Source organism: Leucoraja erinacea, chromosome 1 (genome assembly GCF_028641065.1).
Source record: "Leucoraja erinacea ecotype New England chromosome 1, Leri_hhj_1, whole genome shotgun sequence".
NCBI lineage: Eukaryota > Metazoa > Chordata > Chondrichthyes > Rajiformes > Rajidae > Leucoraja > Leucoraja erinaceus.
Window position 1 is genome coordinate 162,838,346 of NC_073377.1, and position 25,828 is coordinate 162,864,173.

At 43.4% G+C, this 25,828-nt stretch overlaps 1 protein-coding gene across 1 annotated transcript; it reads right to left on the minus strand.

The window, feature by feature from the left end:
- Nucleotides 1–3,232: 3,232 nt before the first annotated feature.
- On the minus strand, nucleotides 3,233–25,724 carry LOC129704266 (uncharacterized). The gene is made up of 5 exons (XM_055647275.1): nucleotides 25,565–25,724; nucleotides 19,909–20,064; nucleotides 15,530–15,658; nucleotides 13,198–13,335; nucleotides 3,233–3,419 (listed from the first exon to the last, which is right to left on the minus strand). The coding sequence occupies exons 1-5, from the start codon at nucleotides 25,565–25,567 to the stop codon at nucleotides 3,330–3,332; spliced, it is 516 nt and encodes a 171-aa protein (XP_055503250.1). The 5' UTR covers nucleotides 25,568–25,724; the 3' UTR covers nucleotides 3,233–3,329.
- Nucleotides 25,725–25,828: the final 104 nt, after the last annotated feature.

The window sequence follows — 25,828 nt, forward strand, 5'->3', positions numbered from 1 at the left end:
TGTTACTTCAACCCATTTGCAGTGCATATTTACTTCAAACCAACCATATTTACATTTTCAAACCATATTTACATTTTCAAACCACATTAAGGGCACTCACAGTTGAGTAGACATGTGTTCAGTGTTATTCAGAGCTCAGAGACATGACCCTCTGGCTTCCTCCATCTTGCAGAGACTGAGTGAGGCACGCCACTTACTGGTTTTATAGTCCCTCCCCCTTCCTCCAGCAGGGGCAGCAGAGAGAATGGCTATTTTTTTTTAAAACATTAATATCTCTCTGATTTTGTATCAATGGGAAAAATCCTCTGGTCCCGGAAGGCGGAGGGGGGCTCCGAGCGAGGTGGCCAAAAATGACGGCCGTAGGTGGCGACGTTCTCTCGGAAATCGCAGCACAGTGAGCCAAAAGCGGTCAAGATCAGACTTTTAGAAATATAGATATCGACGTTAGAAGCTGGAGTACATGATGTCAAAAAGGATAGTCAATTTTATAAGCTGGATCCGGTATTGGAAGGACTTCTGAGAGTTGGTGGTCATCTAAGTAGACTGCAATGCCTGAAGAGGCTAAGCATCCTATTATTCTCTCAAAGGACTTTCACATATCAACATTATTGTTACGGCATATCCATGAACTGATCGGACATGGAAAAATAAATTATATGCTGTCCCAGCTTCGCAAAAAATATTGGTTTATTAAGTCCTACTTGCGTCTCCTTGGCACGCAAATTATGCAACCTCGTTGTCGCATTGAGGCACACGGGCATCGTGTGGCCTCGCATGGCCGGTCCCATTGAGAAGCGCGGAGGAGTATGTAGTTGCGCGCGACATCGCGCGAGGCTCCGAAATTTTTGTAGTGAACGAAATCTTCGCGCGCCAACGGCCTGTCGCGTAACTGACAGCCAAAGTGGGACAGGCCCAAGACCCTGGCGCGACGCAACGTCTCACCTCCAACAGCAGCAGAAGCAGGCAAACGATCGTCGAGCTCAGTCTGGGGCTCACGGCCGTTGCGGTCCGGATCCGCCCCCACTTCTACTCCCAAGAGCAGGGCCAAGAAAATTGAAGATAGACACAAAATGCTGGAGTAAATCAGTGGGACCAGCAGCATCTCTGGAGAGAAGCAATGGGTGACGTTTCAGGTCAAGACCCTTCTTTCAGTCTGTAGAAGTCTTGACACGAAACATCACCCATTGCTTCTCTGCAGAGATGCTGCCAGACCCGCTGAGTTACTCCTGCATTTTATGTCCATCTTCAAATGACGTCACGTGCTCCAGCCAGCTGTGCGGGCGAATGAAGTCGCGCGCCACCTTCGCAGGACCGTCGCTCCTCAAAGCGACCACGAGGTCGCGTAATTAGCGTGCCAAGGACACGCAAGTGTGACAGGGGCTTAACTCCGCTGCAACAAAGATAATAAAAAACTTTACTGTGTGTAGGGACAGTGTGGTAGAGTTGGAGAACAGAAAATGGCATACTTACCTTTGGAGAGGATTCTACCTGATAAGCCTCCATTTACAGATGTGGGGGTAGATTACTTCAGTCCTATTGAGGTTAAGAGAGGATGAAGCCTTGTAAAAAGGTGTCATCTTCACTTGCATGGCAAATAGAGCAGTACATCTTGAAGTTGCATGTATACTTGACACAGACTCCTGTATTCATGCATTAGAGATATATCTGTCGACGAGGTCAAGTTTTATTGTTAAGATTAGATAATGGTATGAATTTTGTTGGAGTGGAAAGAGAATTAAAAGAAGCACTTAAAGGCTTACATCAGAATAAGATCCAGAATGCTATGCTTCAACAAGAGATAAGATGGAACATTACTCCTCCAGCGGGTTCTCATCATGGCGGTGTTTGGGAACGGTTGATACGAACGGTCAGAAACTTGCTACGCTCTGTTCTTAAACAACAAGTTCTGGACGATGAAGGATTGCAAACTTTATTCTGTGACGTTGAAGCAATTTTAAATGATCGACCTATAACTAAGAGTTCGGATGATCCGAACAACCTGGAAATGCTTACACCAAATCATATTCTTCTGTTGAAGACCAATCCAATACTACCACCTGGACTCTTTGTGAATGAAGATTTGTATATGAGATGCAGATTTTATGAATTATCTTACTGCTTTGTACTTCAATAAACCATTAATCAAGAGACTATTTCTGGAATATTCATCCTTCAACGGCATTGGGTGCCTCATGGAGAGCTCATGGGTGCGTATAGATTCTTCTGATCCACGGTCATCAATTAAAGTGACTATTGAGGGCTAAACCCTTGAGATGCCGTAGAGACTGTCACTACATGTTGGATATGGTTACGATCACAATTGGAAGTGCGGGCCAAATTATGTGGATAGCACTTTCCCACCCAGAAATAACAGCTAGCACAATGTATGCTCTATTGCTATATAATGTAATGTGATTTTTAAGCAGTGTTATCTGAAATTTAAGGTTTCCTATTTTGCAGCATAAATTTTGATTTGCTTGTGAAAAAAGCCAAATATCTTATTGCAATTGTGGGAAAAGCATTCTTTTTTATGAAGTAAAGAAGACAACGCTGATGGATCTTAAAAAAAATATTGTAGCTTTTTATGATGCAGTGAACATACTCTATTAGTAAACAAGAAATCTGACATTGCTGTCTTTCCCTTCCAAAAAATACCATGAATAAAAATGTAGTTCTTATATTGAAACGTTTTTTTTAAATATTGACTAATTCATACTAAATATAATCCAAAATTGCCCCCAGATCTATAGAAATTCTGAGTATGGGACATGTCATCAATTTATTGACGATTGGATCGAACCCAAAGATAGTAATAAAGATTTCAGAAGAAACAAGAGTAAACTTACCACTAGAAAACAAATATTTACAAATAATAACTGTTGTCATAAAGGGGTCAGTTTTATCTAGATATAAAACATTGTTTTATCTCAAATAACATGTTGCTGTATTGCGATAAAAATGACATTAATCAGCCTTCTCTTTTGTGCCACCTCAAGGCGCATGCTGGATAAATAGAAATGTAACGCCATAAATGGGAATGTAACTGTAAATTGACTAATTTTGAAATGTAAGTGACTAAAATACTGTAGAAACTGTACAGCTCAGTGTTAAGTGTGGAAACAAATATATTTCTCTGGAAGGGATCCAAGAGTAAACTATTGATATCACGTATCAATAGCTTAAATTTATATTTATAAAGTTGATGTTAAATAAATGATACTGAACACAAATATATCATATCTCAATGGCTTTTCTTCATTCTTTATTACTTAAATAAAAACAAGTTACAACTAGTGCTGGTTAAGGACAGTGGGACAATACCAAAAAAATTAATAAAGGCTTGTTTTTTTCATAATCCGCAAAAATTCCTGCTCATTTATCTCACCATCGCCATCCCGATCAGCTTCATCTATCATTTCCTGTTCATGAATGAAAAAAAAATATTTTAAACCCTATTTGGAGGGCATTTCATATAACAAGGTTTAAATAACCTACATTTAATTGGGGAATACATTCAACAAACTATCAGAATAATCATATATCTGTGTGCACACACAAACACACAACTCCCAGTCAGTGACTTTCATAGGCCAGGCATTTTGGGTGCCAGGGGATTTTGAAGCATATGCCTTAAATAATTAAATATTTTCATGCCGTTCAACTTACATATTTTTGTGCTGTCATTTTCTGCAAGTACAGGCGTATTCAAAATATAAAAATAGTAATGACCAGGTGAAAAATGGGAAGAATAATATATTTTCTGATCCAATCAGATTTGAAGATACAAGAAACACAGCGTCACAAAGATGAATTAACATGCATTAATTGGAGTCAAATCAAGCGCAGAAAGCGAAATAAGGGTGGACAAAGAGAAAGTAAAACAGATAAGGCAAGGTATATTAAAAAATTACAATATTAGTCTATAGATTCACAAGACTGTAGATACTGAAATCTTGAATTTAAAAAAAACTACCGGAGGAACTCAGGAAGTCAGGCAGCTTCATCAGAAGGAAAGGTGACATTTCTGAAGAAAGGTCCTGACCCGAAATGTTGTCATTCTATTTCTCTCCACAGATGCTGTCCAACCCACTGAGTTCCTTCAATAATATTTACCTGTCCATTTACCCCAAACCCCAAGCATCAACTGAACACCATGTATTTATTTTTTAAAAGCCATTGAATGGTTCAGCTATGTAAGTATAATAACGCTTCTCCTAAATGCTGCATTAATTTTGATTTTCCCTCGTTAAATTTGTTATATGCCTTTGAAGCATTAAAATTTCTATGTAAAGTTAGTTCTGCTAGAACACGATAGTTGCGTTCCTTAAAAATCTTGCATTATTGAGTCAATGGGGAGAAAATGGTTGAAGGCTAGAGTATGTCAGACTTCCAATGACAACGTTATTCCCCTGAAGGATTTACAGCAATAAAAATGTCCTTACAATAGCTTCAAGTTTCATTTTTGTTACAAGCTAAAAATACGAAAGACGGTATGTTACATTGTTTAATAAGAATATCATTGTACAAATGTCAATAGAAATGATTACTTGTCAATTTCAGTCTGCACCTTTGGAGAAACTGCCAACCTGGGTTTAATTACCGCAGGAATGTTACAAGGAAACTATTTTCTTCACCCTGGATTTTATTTTGCTAATGCGGCTTTTTTTCCTGCTTGGAACAGTATTAGGAAATTGCTTGATAAACAAGGATAGAAATGTGATAACCAGCCCCCAAACACACTATATAGTGTCCTATAATGTATTCTGTCTTGGAAATACAATTCATGTTTAGCCTGTGGAACTTGGGGAGTTTTTGTTCAGTTTCTGTAGCCAGAGTACTGTACAAATCTGTACTCAATAACAGCCTTCAGGACATTAATATATTTGGACACAATTAACAATGTCAAAGAGAGGTTGGGTGGCACAGTAGAGCCATTACCCCACAGCACCGGAGACCAGGGTTCAATCCTGACCTTGCCCGTTGTCCGTATGGAATTAATACATTGTCTCTATCTCCTCTGGGTGCAACGGCCGTCCACACTCTCTGCCTTGTGCCCAAACACCAGGATTGTGGGACCAAAATTCAACCAGAACTTGATGAGCAGCCATTTCAGATATTGGTGGAGGGGCAGCAACGTCCCATTGTGATGTCATTGTGGCAGTCGGCATCTAGCTTGAGAGCCCATTGTGATTGGTGCACTGTGAGAGGCATAGTGACATCATCACGGTGAGAAGGTTGGAAGCGATGTGCGAGAAGGCAGTTTTGGTTGTTTTTAAAATCTCAACAATTAATAACTTGGGAAATAAAGGTGGAAATGTGACCGGAAGTTGTTTATCACCTCCATGGGAAAAATGTGAGTAGGATGTGTGAAAATGGGAAGGCTGTGGCCTAGCATAGAAACATAGAAAATAGGTGCAGGAGTAGGCCATTCGGCCCTTCGAGCCTGCACCACCATTCAATATGATCATGGCTGATCATCCAACTCAGTATCCTGTACCTGCTTTCTCTCCATACCCCCTGATCACTTTAGCCACAAGGGCCACATCCAACTTAAATACAGCTAATGAACTGGCCTCAACTACCTTCTGTGGCAGAGAATTCCACAGATTCACCACTCTCTGTGTGAAAAATGTTTTCCTCATCTCGGTGATAAAAGATTTCCCCCTTATCCTTAACCTGTGACCCCTTGTTCTGGACTTCCCAAACATCGGGAACAATCTTCCTGCATCAAGCCTGTCCAACCCCTTAAGAATTTTGTAAGTTTCTATAAGATCCCCCCTCAATCTTCTAAATTCTAGCGCGTACAAGCCGAGTCTATCCAGTCTTTCTTCATATGAAAGTCCTGACATCCCAGGAATCAGTCTGGTGAACCTTCTCTGTACTCCCTCTATGACAAGAATGTCTTTCCTCAGATTCGGAGACCAAAACTGTATGCAATACTCCAGGTGTGGTCTCACCAAGACCCTGTACAACTGCAGTAGAACCTCCCTGCTCCTATACTCAAATCCTTTTGCTATGAATGCTAACATACCATTCGCCTTCTTCACTGCCTGCTGCACCTGCATGCCTACTTTTAATGACTGGTGTACCATGACACCCAGGTCTCGTTGCATCTCCCCCTTTCCTAGTCAGCCACCATTCAGATACACACACACACACACAACAAAGACTTTTAGTTATATAGAGAGGTTGCAGATGATCGTTCCCTGGCAAACAATACTTATTGCTTATCAGTCCAAGCTTGCATGGGGTTATATACCATTATGACAAATGGAGGCAAGGTACACCATGTTGGCACTACTATATAGCGGGTAGAGCATCACTGAAAGGGGGTGAACATCCAAGTCCTTGTATGTCATATCCATGGCTTTTATTTCAAGGTCAAGGTCAGTTTATTGTCACCTGTATCAATTATGGTACAGTGAAATTTGAGTTACCATACACCCATACTAAGTGAAAAGCAACATTACACAGCCACATAAAATAAAATGTAACATAAACATCCACCACAGCAGCTCCCCACATTCCTCATTGTGATGGAAGGCAGAAGTCCAATCTTCTCCCTCTTTCTATGCCTTCTATAAATACCAGCATCTCACATTCTTTCTTAATTGCTTCAATAATTTTGCCACCTTCAAAGGTTTGTACACTGCAGCCTGGTTTATAGAATTTATAATGTATGACACCGAAGCGTTCTTTGAACAACAGAGTAGTGGAATGAGTTACTGAGGTAAATAAGTGAATCACTGTCAGCAGATGAAAGCTGGCAGCAACACGCATCTCCAACGAACATTGAACTGAAAAATTATCAACCGGCTCCGAAACGTTGCAGTCGTACCAATCAAAAGAATGAAATTAAGAATGGAACTGAATGCTGCAGTTAACAGCAAATTTTCCTAATTTTAACCTTACAAAGGAAGAAGGCTCACTAATAAGGCAATGGAAAAACATTAACCTCTGTCTGAAAAAACTGCAGTAGCTGAGATAATTGGCTTCCCACAAACACAGCCATTCTTGCTAAGCATGACTCCAACCAATATAGGTTTCCCCAAAACACTCTCCTCCTTAACCTCATACCTCCAGCTCGCCACCAGATTCCCACTGCAGTCAAGGGGAATTACTCTCAAACACCTAATTCACTATTCTGTCCACATTTTAATCTAAGGTATAATTAATTTGTAACCTTATTGAAGGTAAGTGTACACTGAGTAGAAGAAGAAAGCACATTATTGGGCAGCAAGTGCCAGTTGACTGCACTGTCAACAGCACTTTCCATCTCTTTGGTTACATGTAAACAAATGGACAGCAATTAGATGGATTTAATTTGTCTGGCTATTTGTTGACTGAACATAATCACACAATTTACCAGGTGTATGGCAGTGTGGTGTCTATATTAGAGAAGTCACCTAGAGTTGTCGTAGAACAGAAGGGCTGTTTTCTCGTCTCATAACTTTTGCATGTTCAGTACTATATTTGATATCTCGGAGTGAAATAAATTGCAGTGTTCACTGTAAATGGGATATATTCTGTTTTGATAAAGAGGAACATGTCAGAACATCAGGAATAGGCAGAGGAATATCATCCACTTTGCACTTCAGATTGAAAGGTTAGAAATTATTTCAGCCTTTTCTCATTCCATCATTGAGGATGAAAATGCCCTTCAAACTCCTCTACTTAGCAATTGTCCACTACACTTCTTTCAGAGTGTGCAAGACTTTAACCTGATATTAGTTTGATCTATTTGGCTCTGACAATAATATGCCAGATCCTCTCTACAGCACTAATGTACTGTACCTTCACACTTCTTTATACATAACTACTGTTTCTGATGCTTTCTTTATCAAGACAGAACACATCCTGTTTACAGTATGCATTGTAAAATTATTTAATCTGTTCATGCCTATTATACTCGCCATGGACATTTCAACCAATAGAACGCCAAGCATATTGTCAAGTATAGTTTCAACCAGATTACCAAACAGGCTGTAGAACTGCAGCCTTTGCTTTATAATTGGCATTGTCTGGTTGATATGCAATATTTCAAAGCTGGACACTAATTTGTCAGTTCGGTATTCTTAGGGAATACATGCATTATTGCCAGGTATAATAGCAACGACAGTGATTCACATATTTTGCTCAGTAACTCACTTCCATCAAAAAACCTTTCTGTCTCACATGTTAAATCCCAAGTGAACAGAAACCAGGCTGCAGGAACAGAAGGACTTAAGAGTCTGAGCACATATCTTCTATCCCCACCCCCCATTTCAGGGCACCATGTTTGGGACACAGCAATGTCATATAAATGAAAAGGTCATGTTTAGTATTTTGTTGCATATCCTTTCCATGCAATGACTGCTTGAAGTCTGCGATTCATGGACATCACCAGGGACAATCTAGAGACAGCCATCAAGGCTGTGCTCCGTGCTGATCACCAACCCCTCACACTCACCCCCTACGACGTGTACGTGGCAGTGAGTAGGACTAATGCACGTAAGGCTGCTGGCCCTGACGGCATCCCCCGGCGCGTCCTCAGGGCCCGTGCTGCGCAGCTGACAGACGTCTGGACTGACATCTTCAACCTGTCACTTGCCCAAGCAGTTGTCCCCACGTGCCTCAGAACCACCTCCATCGTGCCGGTGCCAAAACACTCCACTGCGGCAAGCCTCACTTACCCCCATCATCACCAAGTGCTTCGAGAGGCTGGTCCTGGCACGCCTCAAAGGCTGCCTACCCCCCACACTGGATCCCTATCAGTTTGCCTACCGCAAGAACAGGAGTACGGAGGATGCCATCTCAACGGCACTTCACTCCGCCCTCTCCCACCTCGACAACAGAGACACTTACGTAAGAATGCTGTTCATCGATTACAGCTCAGCATTCAACACCATTATACCCTCTAAACTGATCACCACACTCGGTAACCTGGGCATCGACCCCTCCCTCTGCAACTGGATACTGGACTTTCTAACCCAACAGACCCCAGTCTGTTAGGTTAGACAAGCACACCTCTTCAACCCTCACCCTGAACACCGGCGTTCCACAGGGCTGTGTGCTGAGCCCCCTCCTCTACTCCCTCTTCACCTATGACTGCACACCTGTACATGGTACTAACACCATCATCAAGTATGCAGATGAAACAACGGTGGTTGGCCTCATCAGCAACAACGATGAGTCGGCCTATAGGGAGGAGGTCCAGCTCCTAGCAGCATGGTGCGCTGACAACAACCTGGCCCTTAACTCCAAGAAGACCAAGGAGCTCATTGTAGACTTCAGGAAGTCTAGGGGCGGCACGCACACCCCCATCCACATCAACGGGACGGAGGTGGAACGTGTTTCCAACTTCAGGTTCCTGGGGGTCAACATCTCCGATGACCTCTCTTGGACCCACAATACCTCAACTCTGGTCAAGAAGGCTCACCAGCGTCTCTTCTTCCTGAGGAGACTGAAGAAGGTCCATCTGTCTCCTCAGATCCTGGTGAACTTCCACCGCTGCACCATCGAGAGCATCCTTACCAACTGTACCACAGTATGGTATGGCAACTGCCCTGTCTCCGACCGGAAAGCACTGCAGAGGGTGGTGAAAATTGCCCAACGCATCACCGGTTCCTCGCTCCCCTCCATTGAGTCTGTCCAAAGCAAGCGTTGTCTGCGGAGGACTGCTCTCACCCCAACCATGGACTGTTTACCCTCCTACCATCCGGGGGGCGCTACAGGTCTCTCCATTGCCGGACCAGCAGGTCCAGGAACAGCTTCTTCCCTGCGGCTGTCGCACTACTCAACAATGTACCTCGGTGACCCCCCCCCCGGACACTCCTCCCACAGGAAAAAGAAGTCTATGACTGTATGCATGTAAATAGATTTATTTATTGAAATCATATTCTATGTCGCTCTCCAGGGAGATGCTAACTGCATTTCGTTGTCTCTGTACTGTACACTGACAATGACAATTAAAGTTAAAGTTGAATCTGAATCTGATACCTGCCCAGGCCATAACATCCACACCACCGTGTTTCACAGATGAGATGGTATGCTTTGGATCTTGGGCAGTTCTTTCTCTCCTTCATACTTTGCTCTTGGCATCCCGATGATATAAGTTAATCTTCATCTAATCTGTCCACAATATCTTTTTTCCAGAACTGTGGTTGCTCTTTTAAGTATTTCTTGGCAAACTGTAAACTGGACATCCTATTTATGCGGCTAATCAGTGGTTTCCATCTTGCAGTGTAGCCTCTATATTTCTGTTCATGAAGTCTTCTGCGGACAGTGGTCATTGACAAATCCACACCTGTTTCTGATCTGTCGGACAGGTGTTTGGGGGGGTTTTCTTTATTATAGAGAGAATTATTCTGTCATCAGCTGTGGAGGTCTTCCTTGGCCTGCCAGTCCCTTTGCGATTAAGTAAGCTCACCAGTGCTCTCTTTCTTCTTAATAATGTTCCAAACAGTCGCTAGAATTTAGAAGATTGAGGGGGGATCTTATAGAAACTTACAACAATTTTAAGAGGTTGGACAGGCTAGATGCAGGAAGATTGTTCCCGATGTTGGGGAAGTCCAGAACAAGGGGTCACAGTTTAAGGATAAGGGGAGGGGAAATCTTTTAGGACCGAGATGAGAAAAAAAATAATTCACACAGAGAGTGGTGAATCTCTGGAATTTTCTGCCACAGAAGGTAGTTGAGGCCAGTTCATTGGCTATATTTAAGAGGGAGTTAGATGTGGCCCTTGTGGCTAAAGGTATCAGGGGGTATGGAGAGAAGGCAGGTACAGGATACTGAGTTGGATGACCAGCCATGATCATATTGAATGGAGGTGCAGGCTCGAAGGGCCGAATGGCCTACTCCTGCACCTATTTTCTATGTTTCTAAAAGGTGACCCCTGGCTGGAGTACTCAGTCAAACATTGGCCACGACATTTTAGAGAGAAAGGATGCAAAGATGTGGAGTTATTTAGGGGAAAACGTAAAAAGAGTTAAGTGTGGAACTAACTGGATTTCTTTTTAGAAAAATCTGTTGTCGTTTCGACAGGCCTAACAGCCTTTTTCTTTGTAGTAATATTCTCCAGTTCTATGAAGCCCACAATAGAAGCAATGAGTACAAAGTACGAGGCCAATGTAGAATTACGACATTGTAAATTGGTACACTGTATGCAAAATGACAGGATGTGGCTTGTCAACCACAATTCCCCAGGTAGTGAACTTTATCTTATTGATTGCCAAATACAACCAACAATGGTTGGGGCATCAGGGTGTAGGAACAGAGTTTTGGTTTGTGTGTGAGTGGGGGCGGGGGAAGAGAAGGGGCGGGGAATGGGGTGGTTGGAAATAGAGCAGAGTTTAAGAAAGTAAATATCGCCCCCTAATGTAACTTTAGAAGCAAAAGGAGCTGTTCAAATGAAGTGAGAAATGTGTCAAAAGATTAATGGGAAAAAAAGAAACGGCAAGAAAGTGATACAAATGCCCAGGCAGTGCACATATAGAGAGTTAATATTGCAGATGGATAACCTTACAACAGATGCGGCCAGTACTGACATAAACCAAAAAGTTAATCGAGTTTGTTAAATTTGATTAGTCTTAAACACTGCAGAAAACCATGCTGGACTGTGCTGGAATGCCAGGGGGAAGACAAAGAAACAAAGTAGAAACATTTTTAGGGCATTAAGAAACATCCAGATACAGGCCACCCTTCTGGACCAATCACAAGCAAGCATTAAGCGTCAGTGTTCTGGAGCTCCTGCAAGAGCCCAGACTTTGTGGCAACCAGTGGGTCACAGGTGCAGAAGCTTCCTGAAACTTCTGCAAAGTTCCAGACTTAGTGGAGCCAGGTCCAGCAGCTTGCTTGGGTGAGAGGAATCTTATGAAAATCTTGCGAAGTGATGTCATCAGCACATTCTCACAGACACCCACTTGCCATTTCCCAAGAACCCAAATCCCTGCATATCTACATGTGCACTGGTGAACCAATATGGTGTCTGCAGGGGAGTTCCGCTGTCGTGTCGCTCCTGTGGCTGTTGGTTGGCCCACAGCTAGCGCGGAGAAGCAGCGCTGCCCCGCCGGGCCAACTGACAGCCCCAGAGTGGGCGCGGGTGGTCTCCGGCGCTGCCGGCACCACTGTGCCATCCCCGTCCGGAGTTGTTGGGCCGGGCTCGCAGGGGGCTCAGCTCCGGCTCCCGGGGTGTTTGGTGGTGGTGGTTAAACATTACAATATTTTATAGTTAAAAATTAATGCAGCATAAAAGTTTAAAATACATAATTCAAATACTTTTCTCAAAAATTATAGTAACATTTTTTTTTCACATACATTCTCTCACAGATTTGAGTGTATATTTTGGATGTTTTTAATACCGCATGTAATTATTCTGCCGCCCACCTGAAAGCTTAAATCGCCCACTAGTGGGCGGTACCGCCTAGGTTGAAGAGCACTGATCTACATGATCTCCCGGTTGCTAAACACTAACTCCCCCTCCAATTCTGATACTGACCTTCTGTCCTGGGCCTCCTCCACTGTCAGAGTGAGGCCCCAATGCAATTGGAGGAACAGCACCTCATATTCTACATTTTCCTTGAGCTTCATCCCCTTCGGTCTCATTTTCACACCTTAGCTATCCATATCTCTGTGTCTCCCTCTCCCCCTCTCCCAGTCTGAAGGGTCTCGACCCGAAACATCACCCACTTCCTTTATCCTTAGATGCTGCCTGTCCCGTTGAGTTACTACAACATTTTGCGTGTATCTTGAGAACTTTAAATTCATGACATTGTTTTTAAAGTGGGGTCAGTTTAGGTCAGTTCAATTAGATAGTGCAAGCTAGGATGTGTGTGGAACAGCTTTTATGATTCCAAGTTTTAGGTAAATAGAAAGAGAAAGCAAATTGTGTCAGGCAATGGAGATGGAAATAGGCATTCTTGGTGATGCCATGGATAAAGCTCATCAGGAACTTGCCGACAATCTGATTCCGCTTCAGTTTCCATGGAGATGCATGATTGGTGATTGGAGAACAGAGTGCATGACAGGAACTGGTTTTAATCTTCCCCGTATTACACTGGTAGTGGTGAAATTAATACATAGAAGTAAGGTGGAATACAAGTGGAATACAAGTGGAAACTGAGTTTTTTTTTAACTGCTCAGAAGCAGCATACATATGGAATTTAGGACACAAAGATAAGACCTTGAAATAATGAAAATACAATAAGAAAAATAAATCACCTGCAATTCCTCATCGGTCAGATTTTCTCCTAGTTCTTTAGCAACCCTTTTCAGGTTTTTGAATGATATCTTGCCTGTTCCATCATCATCAAACAACCTGAAGGCTTTCAAAATTTCTTCTTTGGAGTCTTTCTCACTCTAAGATAAAATTGAGAAGCTGGTATTATTATCAGGACCATTATCATTGTTATTAATATTACAGCTGGTCTGGGGAGGCAGAGGAACAACTACAGGACTGCTTGGAGTCAGTAGACTGGGCAATGTTCAAGGACACGACAACGGACCTGAATGAATACGTCACAGTCCTTACAGACTTCATAATGTCTGGAGGAAATGTGTGGAGGACTGTGTTCCTACAAAAACATTCAGAACGTTTCCTAACCAGAAGCCTTGGATGAACCAGGAGATACGCATTCTTCTGAGGACCAGATCCCGGGCATTCAGGTCTGGCGTCGTAAGAGGTCTATAAGAAGTCCAGATACGACCTTGGCATAGCCATCAAAAAGGCCAAAAGGGACTTCCGCTCAAAGCCGGAGGATGGGGCGGATGTTCGGCAACTGTGGCAGGGCTTGAATGCCATCACCTCCTACAAGGCGAAATCAGAAGGCAGCTCAAGCGACTGCGAAGGCATCACTACCCGACGAGCTCAATGCATTCTACGCACGCTTTGATGGGGAGAACACCAAGCCTTCCTGAGCCCCCATACGCCCTGATGGTATTACAGTCACAGAGGCAGACGTCAGAAGATCCTTCAGGGCGGTGAACCCTGGGAAAGCACCTGGACCTGATGGTGTACCCAGTCGAGTTCCCAAAACCTGTGCAGACCAACGAGCGGGAGTTTTTGTGGACATTTTCAACCTCTCACAGCTGAGGTCTCAGTTTCCCACCTGCTTTAAAAGGGCATCAATAGGGCATCAATAGTGCCTCAAGGACTATCGACCAGTGGCGCTAACATCTGTAGTGATGAAGTGCATTGAGAGGTTGGTTATGGTGGATATCAACTCCTACTTCAACAATAACCTCGAAATCACTACAGTTTTCCTACTGCCACAACAGGTCAACGGAGGATGCGATCTCACTGGCTTTCCACTCCGCACTGAACCACTTGGACATAAAAACACTTACGTCAGGCTGTTGTTTATAGATTACAGCTCAGCGTTCCCCTCCAAGCTGGTTACCAAGCTCACGGAACCGGATCTCTGCGCATCCCTCTGCAATTGGATCCTCGACTTCCTCATCCACAGACCACCGTCTGTTCGATTTGCAGAAATACTTCATCCTCATTAACGATCAGTACGGGAGCACCTTAAGGCTGCGTGCTCAGCCCCCTGTTCTACAAACTCTAAACTCATGACTGTGTTGCCAGACATAGTGCGAACTCCATGTTCAACTCCGATGACACCACCGTTGTGGACGAATCACAGATAGTGATGAGTCAGAGTATAGAAGTGAGATCGACCGATTGATCAAATGGTGCCAGCACAACAACCTGGCTCTCAATATCAGTAAAACCAATGAACTGATTGCGGACTTTGGAAGAGGAAGGACTCACAATCCTGTTTATATCAACGATGGTAGAGAGTAATTCCTGGGCGTGCATATTTCATAAGATCTTTCCTGGACCCAGCACACTGATGCATTTATAAATTACGCCTGAGAAGATTAAGGATAGTCGGTATGTCAAAGAGGATTCTCTTCTACAGGTGTACAGTAGAGAGCATATCGACTGGTTGCATTATGGCCTGGTTCAGCAACTTGAACGTCCAGGAGCGGAAAAGACTGCAAAAAGTTGTGCGCACTGCCCAGTCCATCACCGGCTCTGACCTCCCCATCATCGAAGGGATTTATCAGAGTCGCTGCCTCAAAAGACGCACACCATCCTGGCCACACACTCATTTCACCATTGCCATCGGGAAGGTGGTACAGGAGCCTGAAAGCTGTAACATCCAGGTTCAGGAACAGCTTCTTCCCTGCAGCCATCAGGCTATTAAACACTACAACCTCAAAAAACTCTGAACTATAATAGGCTATTATTATTATTATTATTGCACTACTATTGTTGTGTGTGTGTGTTGTTGTGTGTGTGTGTGTGTGTGTGTGTGTGTGTGTGTGTGTGTGTGTGTGCGCGCTTGTGATTTTGTGTATATATATACACATACAGAACTTTTCTTTTTCTCTTTCGTTTATCATATCATTTACAGTGTACTACGTTTACATATTCTGTTGTGCTGCAGCAAGTAAGAATTTCTTTGTTCTATCTGGGACATATGATAATAAAACACTCTTGACAAAGACAATTCTTAATCGCACACAGGTTTTGATGGCATCTCACCATTTTCTGAGTCATCATAGCTAAGAAGTCATTGAAATCGATGGTACCAGATCCTTCCTTATCAATGTCTGAAATCATCTTTCTAATCTCTTCTTTTTTCGGTTCAAACCCTAAGGCTCGCATGGCAACCTAAAATGGAAACATACAATTTTGATTAGTCTTATTACAAATACAATAGACAAATCATGCTTGTCCAAGATTGTTGGATATAGATTAAACAGTAAGAAAACTCAACCTTGAAATACTAATTGGGCAATGCATGCCACATTTCTTCATTTATCGAGCTAATTGGATTGATGTCTACCTTGAGATAATTAGAATCCTGCTGCATGAGCAATTCTGTAAATCTGTATACACCTAGTTTTTTTTTTTGTTAATCAGGAGGCACCCAAGATAAGATAGCTTTTTCTTTCAGGCAGAGGACAGTGTTGTGCAGTGAGGACAGCAGCGAGACTCCACATTAGTTACCAGTCAAATTTGTCTCAAGTTAATTTTTGGTGGATAATGTTGTTGCTAAGTACCTTGGGAAGTCCTGCAACAGTAGACCAAGTGCAGCTCATTTATCCTCATCCCCCAGCACTCACAACTCCGCCTCACCCTCCATCTTCAATCCCTAGAGAGGAAGGGGGGGGGGGGAGATGGAGAGAGAGGGAGGGAAAGCGGTAGATAGAGAGGGAGGGACAGAGGGAGAGAGAGAGAGGGGGGGGGGAGAAAAGAGAGGGAGGGAGGGAGAGGAGGGGGGGGGGGGGGGGGGGAGGGGGGGGGGGGGGGGGGGGGAGAGAGGGGGGGGAGGGGGGAGAGGGGGGGGAGGGGGAGAGGGAGGGGGGTAGAGAGGGAGGGGGGTAGAGAGGGAGGGGGGAGCAAAGGGGGGTGGAGGAAGGGGAGGAGAGGGGCAGAGAGGGGCGAAAAGGGGGGGGCAGAGAGTGATTTGGCAGAGAGGGAGGGGGCAGAGAGGGAGGGGGCAGACAGGGGGGGAAGAGTGGGAGGGAAGAAAGGGAGGGGACAGAGAGGGAGGGAGAAGAGAGGGAGGGGGATGGAGGGGGGGGGAGGGGGAGGAGGGGGGGGGGGGCAGAGAGGGAGGAGAGAGGAGGGTGGAGGGAGAGGGGCAGAGAAGGAGAGGGGGCAGAGAGGGAGAGGGGGGTAGGGGGACATGGCAACTACCCTTGTTACCCCCTCCTCCTCATTTCCCTCATCCTCCTCCCCTCACTCCCATTTCCTGCCCCAGCATCTACCCAGGTCGTAGAGTAGCCCCAGGGCTTGGAACACAGCCTGGTTCTCGTACTCAGGCCGGCCCTGGCTGTAGACTGCAGCCATGAGCTCGGCCACGGCCTGGGCTCCAGTCCAGGCCCCGACTTCATCTCCGGGCTCGACCTTGACCCTGGACCCAGGCTCATCCTTGGTTCCAGCGGCGGCATCTTTCTCGGCCCCTCTCACGGCCCCATCCCAAGCCCCGGGCTCGGCCCTCACTCCAGCTCCAGCACCAGGCTCGGCTCCAGCCCAGACCCCGGGCTCAGACCACGGCACCACCCTCACCAACAGGTGTAGGGCATCAGCAGCCGTCGCCACTCCTCGTTCACCACGAGCGTTGGATGCCCCTCCCTCCCGGAGTGTCCCGTCCTGCCTGCCTTGTGACGTCACTCGGATTCCCCCCCCCCCCAAAGCGGGTGAGTTTGAGCTGTTTTTAAAATTTCACGGATCAATAACTACAGGTGGAAATGTGACAGGAATATGTTTATTGCCTCCACGGGAAAAATGTGAGTAGGATGTTAGAACCAAATTGTTGTGCAAAATCTCATTAGAAATTAATTTCAAGCATTAGCGCTGTCTGTACGTAGTTTCTACGTTCTCCCTGTGACTGCGTGGGTTTTCTCCGAGATCTTCGGTTTCCTTCCACACTACAAAGACATACAGGTATGTAGGTTAATTGGCTTGGTGTGTATATGTAGACCAGTGACTCATGCTACGTCATACTTTGTAGCTCTGCCCACTAGTTTAACAGAAAGCCTCCCTGTCCTTTCTCTCACACTTTTAGAGTAATGTGCTAAGATGACGTTACCTATGCTGTAACGTTAATAAAGTCTTTGGATCTTAATCACGGTGTGTGACTTAAGTTATTCCGACAGCAGAAGCTCAACATGGTGTCAGAGTGTACGGACTCACTCCTTGCTTCATTATATTGCTTTTATTTTAGTTTGTTGTTTTCTCCAGTATATATTACTATGGCTTCTGCTCTCAGAAAACCAGAGATCCTGGTGTTTGACGAGGGCCTCGCAGAACGGGGCCGCGTATTTGAAGAGCATTTCTCAATTGACATTGAAGCGGCTCACCCTACTGCTGCTCCCGGTGTTCGAGCGTTAATTCTTCTTAATCTGGCAGGCACAGACGCTACTCGACGTGCCAGGTTTCATTATGAACCGGCTAGATTTGACCCAGCTGGTGTCCAGATCCCTCCCGCAGAGTCTATCAGAGACCCTGACTGCCTACAATGCAAAAATTCCGACAGTTATGTGAGTTACGCACTAACTCGGTCATTGAGAGGCATTTGTTTTTTTCCCCGAAGCCCAAGACAGGTAGAACCTGTGGAGATGTATGCCAGTGCGTTGAAACACATTGCCTATCGATGCGATGTGATAGCCTTGTCCCTGACCGTTTAGTCTATGGCATCCGCAATTATAAATTACGCAACGAGTTACTGCGAGATGCTGAGCTTACACTAGACTGCTGAAAACCGCTGTCGCATTGCTGAAATGGCTGACGCTCATACAAAAGATTTAGGGCACTCTGCTGGCCGCGAAATTAATGTTGCCGGTATGTCTTATCAAATCTCTCACTGTTCTCCTTAAGTGCCCGACAACTCTATCGTGAGATTAATAGACAATTGTTTTAACTGTGGGGGTTCACGTGCTGCTGTCCGTGACCTTTGTCCTGCGAATGGAAAATTATGTCAATTTTGCAACAAAATAAATAATTTCTTCAGATGCCGTCGTTCACGTGGCAACAGAGTTCAAACAAGGCAATCTGTTAATTCACTTGGCCATGAGAACTTGCTCTCAGAATGCTCTCAACCAGCTCCCACGGATTTGCAGGCTGCTGGCGAAGGTTTTGACTGATGTACATTTCTTGTCTGATTTAATGCATAAACAACTAGACCCCAAGGTCGCTATGCTCGTTATGGCAAGAGCTTTTTATCTCAAAGTGGACACAGGCGCAAGATGTAATGTCATTTGTCTAGCTGTGTTTAAAAAGTTACGAAAAACAGAAACTGTCACTCCTACGGCTGCCTCCCTTCTCCCATTTGGTCCAGTGCACCCTATCGGTCAAGTTGAGTTACGCTGCTGTCTTAACTCACATGTCCACAACCTAAATTTCTATATTGTTCATGAGGATGTGCCGTCTCTGCTGGGTGCCAACGCACGTCAAGACATGGGACTTGTCTCTTTCAGCCCTTCTCTTTGTCATCTGACTACAACCTGTGATTTTAGCCAACAAATTCTAACACAATACAAAACTTTGTTTGACGACAATCTGGGCAGGTTGCATCAAATCACGTGTTCACATAGATCCCCGCCCCTTCGAGGACGCTACCTGGAGCACTGGCCCCTACTTACGAGCGCTCACGAACACGGCGCACCTACGGACCATTGCCTTGGCTCTGTCCTGAAGGCAGTGGCTCAAGTACTCACACTCACTCGTCTCCGGCCTATTACCAACCCCGATCTCGACAGTAAAGCCTAGACACAGGTGTGCAGCCATGCCGGCGGCTTTACGCAGGATGCGGTACAGCCAGAGCTCAGCGCTCGCCGCTGTTCTGCGGCTCCGCCATTGCGACCGCCCGCTCAGGCCCCCTTGCATCACTGCACCTGGGCGTCGCGGCCTCACCGGAGATGACGGAAATCTGCGGGCCGGATAATTATGGGGAAAAAAAATACGCTTGCGGGCCGGGTGATTTTGGATTACTGGCCGCATTCGGCCCGGGGGCCGTAGGTTGCCAACCCCTGCTCTACACAACACCATTTTTTAAGACGCCTGAAATTATGAAAATAATTTGAAACAGCATTGCATCAGTGTATTGTCATGTACTCGATTTTAAAAATCTATTTCACAATTTCTACAATAAAAAATATTAGAACATTATCCCATTCCGTTAGTGGCATATTATCGCAAAATAGCTAGTTTATGCAATTGATGTAGTGTTAATTGATGTAGTGTTAATCATTTAGAACTCCAATACGATTCAATATATGCAACTATGTTGCTGTTGCAATTTGTTTTCCAAGATGACAAATGCACTTTCTAATGATACTTCTAAAAATTAAAATCGAATTCAACAAAAATGCATGTAATAACATAACATTGATGTAAGTATTATTTTAAAGCACCTTGATTTCTTTTACATCAATAGTTCCTGTGCCATCAGTATCAAACAAATCAAAAGCTTCTCTGATTTCTTGCTTTTGTTCTTCTGTGAGATCCGGTTTTGGCCCAGGTTTTTTGCGCTGTGAAGATCCTACAGTAGCTTTCCTAAAGCTGGTAGCCTAAAGAAAGAAAAAAAATACTTCAAATTGTTAAACATATTTATGCACTAAACACTTCTGATCAGGTTTGTTATAAAAAGACCGTAGAGGTTTAAAATGGAGAAGATGCTCATTCTATTCATTGTCTCTTTATTGGCACTTTGCTGGAATAATTGAAAGTTAAATCATTTGGTTTCATTCTTTCCCTAAACTTCACTTCTTTCTCAATTCGAAGTGGATTCCAATTTTCATTTAAATGAAATAATTTGTACCTCAATCACTCTCACCTCAAAGCAATTTATGATTCACAAACACTCTGCAAAGGCATTTTTGTAACTTACCCCTCATTTTCAATGATAGCTAATCAATTGGATTCAAAATTGGCTCACATTAAGGTGCCAAAGGGTTGCAAGAAATAATTGAATTGTTCCATGTCGGTACATATGACAATTAAACACTCGTTTCTCTTGCTTTTCTGATTGGAGGCCTGCGATCAGCGGTGTGCCGCTGTGGTCGATGCTGTGTGCTATGTCCATGAATGATTTGGATGACAGTGTAGTAAATTTGCAATGGCATAAAACCCGATGGTATCGTAAACTGCGAGGACGGATATGTCAAGTTTCAACAAGTAGTCCGTATCGGGAATGAGCTGCCAAGGGAAGCTACAGAAGTGCATACAATTACGACTTAAGACATTTGGACATATTTTGGGTAGGAAAGGTTTAAAGGGCTGTGGGAACACAAATGGAACTAGCCCAATATGCCAACGTGGTCAGCATGGACAGGGTGAGCAGAAAGGCCTGCTTCCATGTTGTTCAGCTCCATGACCACGATTATATGAAATTGATGGAGCATTCAATATCCACTCATAAGGATATAGTCTGTCCATATTTAATTCCAAACTGTTCGTATTTTTTTTAAATCTTCCTTAAATTGTCCCTCTTCATTATCTGCTCCAGTTGATAACCCCCTGCATCTCTAATCAATCTTATTAATTAGTTTAGCATTCCTATTATGTTCAAATATACCATATTGTTTGGTTAATACCCTCATTAAGAATGGCTTCTTCAGTTAAAACTTAGCACTGATTTCAAACAATTTACATTTACTATAACAGCTAATATACACATACAAAACATGAAATAAAAAAAAAAATACCAGAAATTAATTAGCAGGTCAAGTCAACGGTGAAACATAATACATCAAGGCAATGACTTTCATCTAAACTGGGGAAAATGTTAGATATTAAATGTTTTCAAAGAGAAATGAAAGGTCCGTAAGAACAAGGGGAAGTCAAAGACAAGGCATGAAAAATCCCAAATCTGTTCAATTCAAATACTTTTCCTGAACTTTCTACCACTTATTTGTTTGCATTAAAGATTTTAAGAATCTGGGTTTTTTTTTTCTTTTTGATTACAAATAGTGAAATTTGTCTTTGATATGGTAATTATACATACATTTCTCAAGCAACTTAATGATGCTTTTTATTTGTACTATTTACTGTCCATATATATGTTGCTTACCATATTGCAAAATTTGTCAACTAATTCATTTGATGGAGTTCAGGAAATGGACTGCATTAGTTATTTGTCAACAGGGAATGTTCCTACACATTTAAAAAATGGGAAATGTTTAAGTTGATAATGTTTAGTTTCAAATCATTTCCCTAACTGAAGAACCGTGCTAACATTACATACCTAACCTGGTAAAAAATGGAGGTGATGAATAGGCAAACTAATTTACAAGAACCACTTTTGCCAATGTCAAGACAGCCAGCTATTCAGCGAACGGTCTGCTCCACAGATTTAAATGATAATCACGATCCCACAGTACTGCTTGTTATATTTCCAGGTTTTTAAACACATAAGTAGTCAATTCAAGTTGTAGTAGCTGTGTTGCAACTTGTGGATAACTGTCTTCTGATGCATCTACATCCTAGTTCTTCTAAACAGCAAATGCTGGGGGTTTGGGAAGTGTTACTGAAAACTGCTTGACAAATTCTTGCAGCGCATATAGTAACCAAAATTCAAAATAGTCAAAATTTAGATTAGTTGTCGAAAAGTTCACTAACTGTGTCCTGGATGACGAGGGATGTTGCAACTGCATCATCTTCCTCAGCAAGTGAAGAGTTTTCCACCATGTTTCTTTGAGACATGAACCATTTGTCAAAGATACAACTTCTGACTTGTTCTTGTAGGCGCCGTATGTATGTGGCTAATCTTGCCAAATTTCTGATTAAAATTATCATGGTGATCATAATAGCACCAGGGTAGCAGCCTACACTCTGGCTAGATGTGTGGGTGGTTTGGAGCTACAATTGCAATATAATCCACTGAAATTAGTTAGCCGGACGGAGTCCCTGTTCATGTTCTCAAAACCTGTGTGGCCATCCTGGCAGGTATGTTCACAGACATCTCACTCGGAGGGAAAAAATCCTGAGCCAAAGAAAAACACAAAAGTGTGCCTAAATAACTGAGTATCACTAAGTATCCAGTGGCTCTGACATCCATCATTTTGAAATGTTTTGAGGAGCTGGTCAATTCCATATCACATCAACTCCAGCCTTCGAAACCGCCTTCATAGAAACATAGAAAATAGCTGCAGGAGTAGGCCATTCGGCCCTTCGAGCCTGCACCTCCATTCAATATGATCATGGCTGATCATCCAACTTAGTACCCTGTTCCTGCCTTCTCTCCATACCCCCTGATCCCTTTAGCCACAAGGGCCACATCTAACTCCCTCTTAAATATAGCCAATGAACTGGCCTCAACTACCTTCTGCGGCAGAGAATACCAGAGATTCACCACTTCATCAATTGCAATTTGCCCACTGTCGCAACACGTCCATGGCAGACGCCATCTCCCTGACCTTAAACTAATTCCTGGAACAAGGACATCTACATCAGATTTTAATTTGACTACAATTTAATTTGACCTTCCACTCCATAACTCCAACCAAACTCATCTCCAAATTCCTGGACATATCTTTTAGCATATCCCTCCACTGTAAATATCACAAATAAGTTGTCCTGATCTAACCACACTGATGCTATGGCCAAGGAAGCATACATAGAAACATAGAAATTAGGTGCAGGAGTAGGCCATTCGGCCCTTCGAGCCTGCACCGCCATTCAATATGATCATGGCTGATCATCCAACTCAGTATCCCTTACCTGCCTTCTCTCCATACCCCCTGATCCCCTTAGCCACAAGGGCCACATCTAACTCCCTCATAGCCAATGAACTGGCCTCAACTACCCTCTGTGGCAGAGAGTTCCAGAGATTCACCACTCTCAGTTATTTGTACTTCCCATACAAACTCCTCCTCGTGCGAAGGTTAAGGGAATTTGGCATATATTCAATTACTTTTGGCAAATTCTACAGATGCACCATAGAAAACATTCTATCCGGATATATCACACTTGTTATGGCAATTGCTCTGTCCAAGTCAATAAGAAATTGCAGAGCAAACTAGCCTTTGCTCCACCAGCGGCATCAGTATTCATGCTGCCTTAGGAATGCAGCCAACATAATCAAGAACCACTCACGAATCAGTCATCTTCTTTTCTCCAATCTTCCATTGGGCAGAAGATACAAAAACTTGAAAGCACATATCACCAGATTCATGGACTAGCTTCTTCCTCCCTGCTGTCAGACTGTTGAATAGACCATTCATGTGCTCAGAATTAATGTCATCCTTCAAATCTAGGAAAGTATAGGCCTGGCCAGGATGGCAAGATTCTTTACCTTGGTGTGCCTCTAGATTATAATTTTATCTTTTAAAATCTGCATTCTCCAGCTGTTGTGTTTTCTTAGTTATTAGTTCTGTAATGATTAGTTCTCTAATAATGATATATTCTGTAACAATAATACAATAGACTTATAAATCAGAGTCAGTATGAGAATAGAAACATTACTTTATTTTGCTATTAACGTTACATATAATTACAATAAACAAACTGAATAATTTTGCTACTGGGATTCATTACACAGAGTTGTATGGACTTTAAATTACCAAAATACTCGGGTTTCTTTTTACAGAGGGTATTTTTTTCATTTGTGCACAGGAAGTAGACACACTGGTATTAACTGTCTATCCCCAATTGGTTTCAATCTGAGGGGAGGGATAATAATCAACCACATTAGTAAATCTGGAATCACATAGGCCAGACGAGGAAAGGACTGTAGTTCTTCTTCCCATTAGTGTAATCTCTAGTGTTAATGAGGTTTTTTTTAATTCCATATTCATTGACGTATTAAATGAATCAAATTCAAGTTCCCTACACAACAATGTTTTTACAATGTCACCATACCTCCAATCATCCCTATTTGATTTGGGGAAAATGAGCCATGGAATTAATATCCTAGAATTTGTTATTTTAACATACAGTGTACTTGCTTGCCTGTGCATTATAATCCAGCTTCAAATATTACAATTACTGACTATGAGTGAATCCGTTTGATACTTTCAGTTTGTACCTGCAAATTCAGAAGACGTCCTATACGGCCTACATAACTATTTATCATTCTTCGAAAGTTAACGTGGGCATTTAAAAAAAAATGTACCCAGAAATATTACTGGAACGTAATGTGCATTGTTTTAATCATTAAGCCATAATACAGTTGTATATTATTTAAAAAGCCCTCCTTCCCCGAAAGTGTCCTGTGACGAGTGGTACTTTCAAATTGTAGGTGTGGCAGTTCCCCCGCCTGTTTAAAAAAACATCACAAATCACCCCGGACAACCCACAAGTTCAATAAAAAAGTAAATGCTGGAAACACTCATTAAGAAAGCGAAAGAGTTTGGCATTTAGGTCCGAGGCCCTTCATCTGAACGTAAACCACGTTTCTCTTATCTCGTGTTGTTTGACCTGCTGAGTACTTCCAGCGTTTTCTGTCTTTCATTTTAGAGATCCGTCACTTCTGGTACATGTTTTATTTTATTTTAGTAAACACATGCTGTTTACTCGTCGAGAACAAGGACTGGGCCCGAGGTAGTGGGGTGGGGATGAAACAATTATGAGTCAGATATCTTGTTGACAAAAATTGGTTGGTGGGGTAGGGGCACTCGTTGGGTTGGGTATCTTCCAAAAGATATATGTTATTAATGCGGAACAGGGAAGTGGCGTCAATTAAAAAAACAAAACAAAGCACGAGCAGTAACTGACGAATAAAAACAAACATGCTGTTGTGAAACAGCGAGTGGAATAAATTCACGTGATGTTACTAGGAGCAGAATTAGACCATTCGGCCCATTGAGTCTACTCGTCCATTCGATCATGGCTGATCCATCTCTCCCTCCTAACCAAAGATATCTTTGTTGCTAGTGCTAACGCCATTCCCCTGCCTTCTCCCCGGCAACCCCCAACACACACGTTACTAATCAAGTATCTGTCTAGGTCTAGTGGCGTCAGTTAAAACGCACAAGCAGTAACTGAAGAATAAGAGCATGGTGTTTCGCTCAATACATAAGGTCAGCAGGTTATTATTATTTTGTTTCTTTTTTTAAAAAAAAAGCTTACCATTGCTCAAAAGCCGTGCAATTATATAAACTACTCGAGGTAGGCGGGCGGGCGGACAGACAGCGCCCAGCAGCCGCCGCTGTCGAAGGTAAACAAACTCTCCGCCAGTTTCACCGGACAAACCGTTGCTGTGGGCGGGGCTCTGTGACGTCACAGTCGACCACAGCCGGCCACTCGGAGACGGAGGCCCGCGATGACGCGCCCGCGCCAGCCAACCGCCCGCTCCGCTCAGTGACGTCACGCGGCAACGCGCGGGCGCTCGCG

What these genes read in the sequence shown, in the direction of transcription:
- LOC129704266 (XM_055647275.1), bottom strand. An exon ending in TTGATGTAAAAGAAATCAAG is followed by an intron (nt 15,659 to 19,908) that starts GTGCTTTAAAAT and finishes TTTCCATTTTAG; the next exon opens with GTTGCCATGCGAGCCTTAGG. An exon ending in TGACCGATGAGGAATTGCAG is followed by an intron (nt 3,420 to 13,197) that starts GTGATTTATTTT and finishes ATTCATGAACAG; the next exon opens with GAAATGATAGATGAAGCTGA.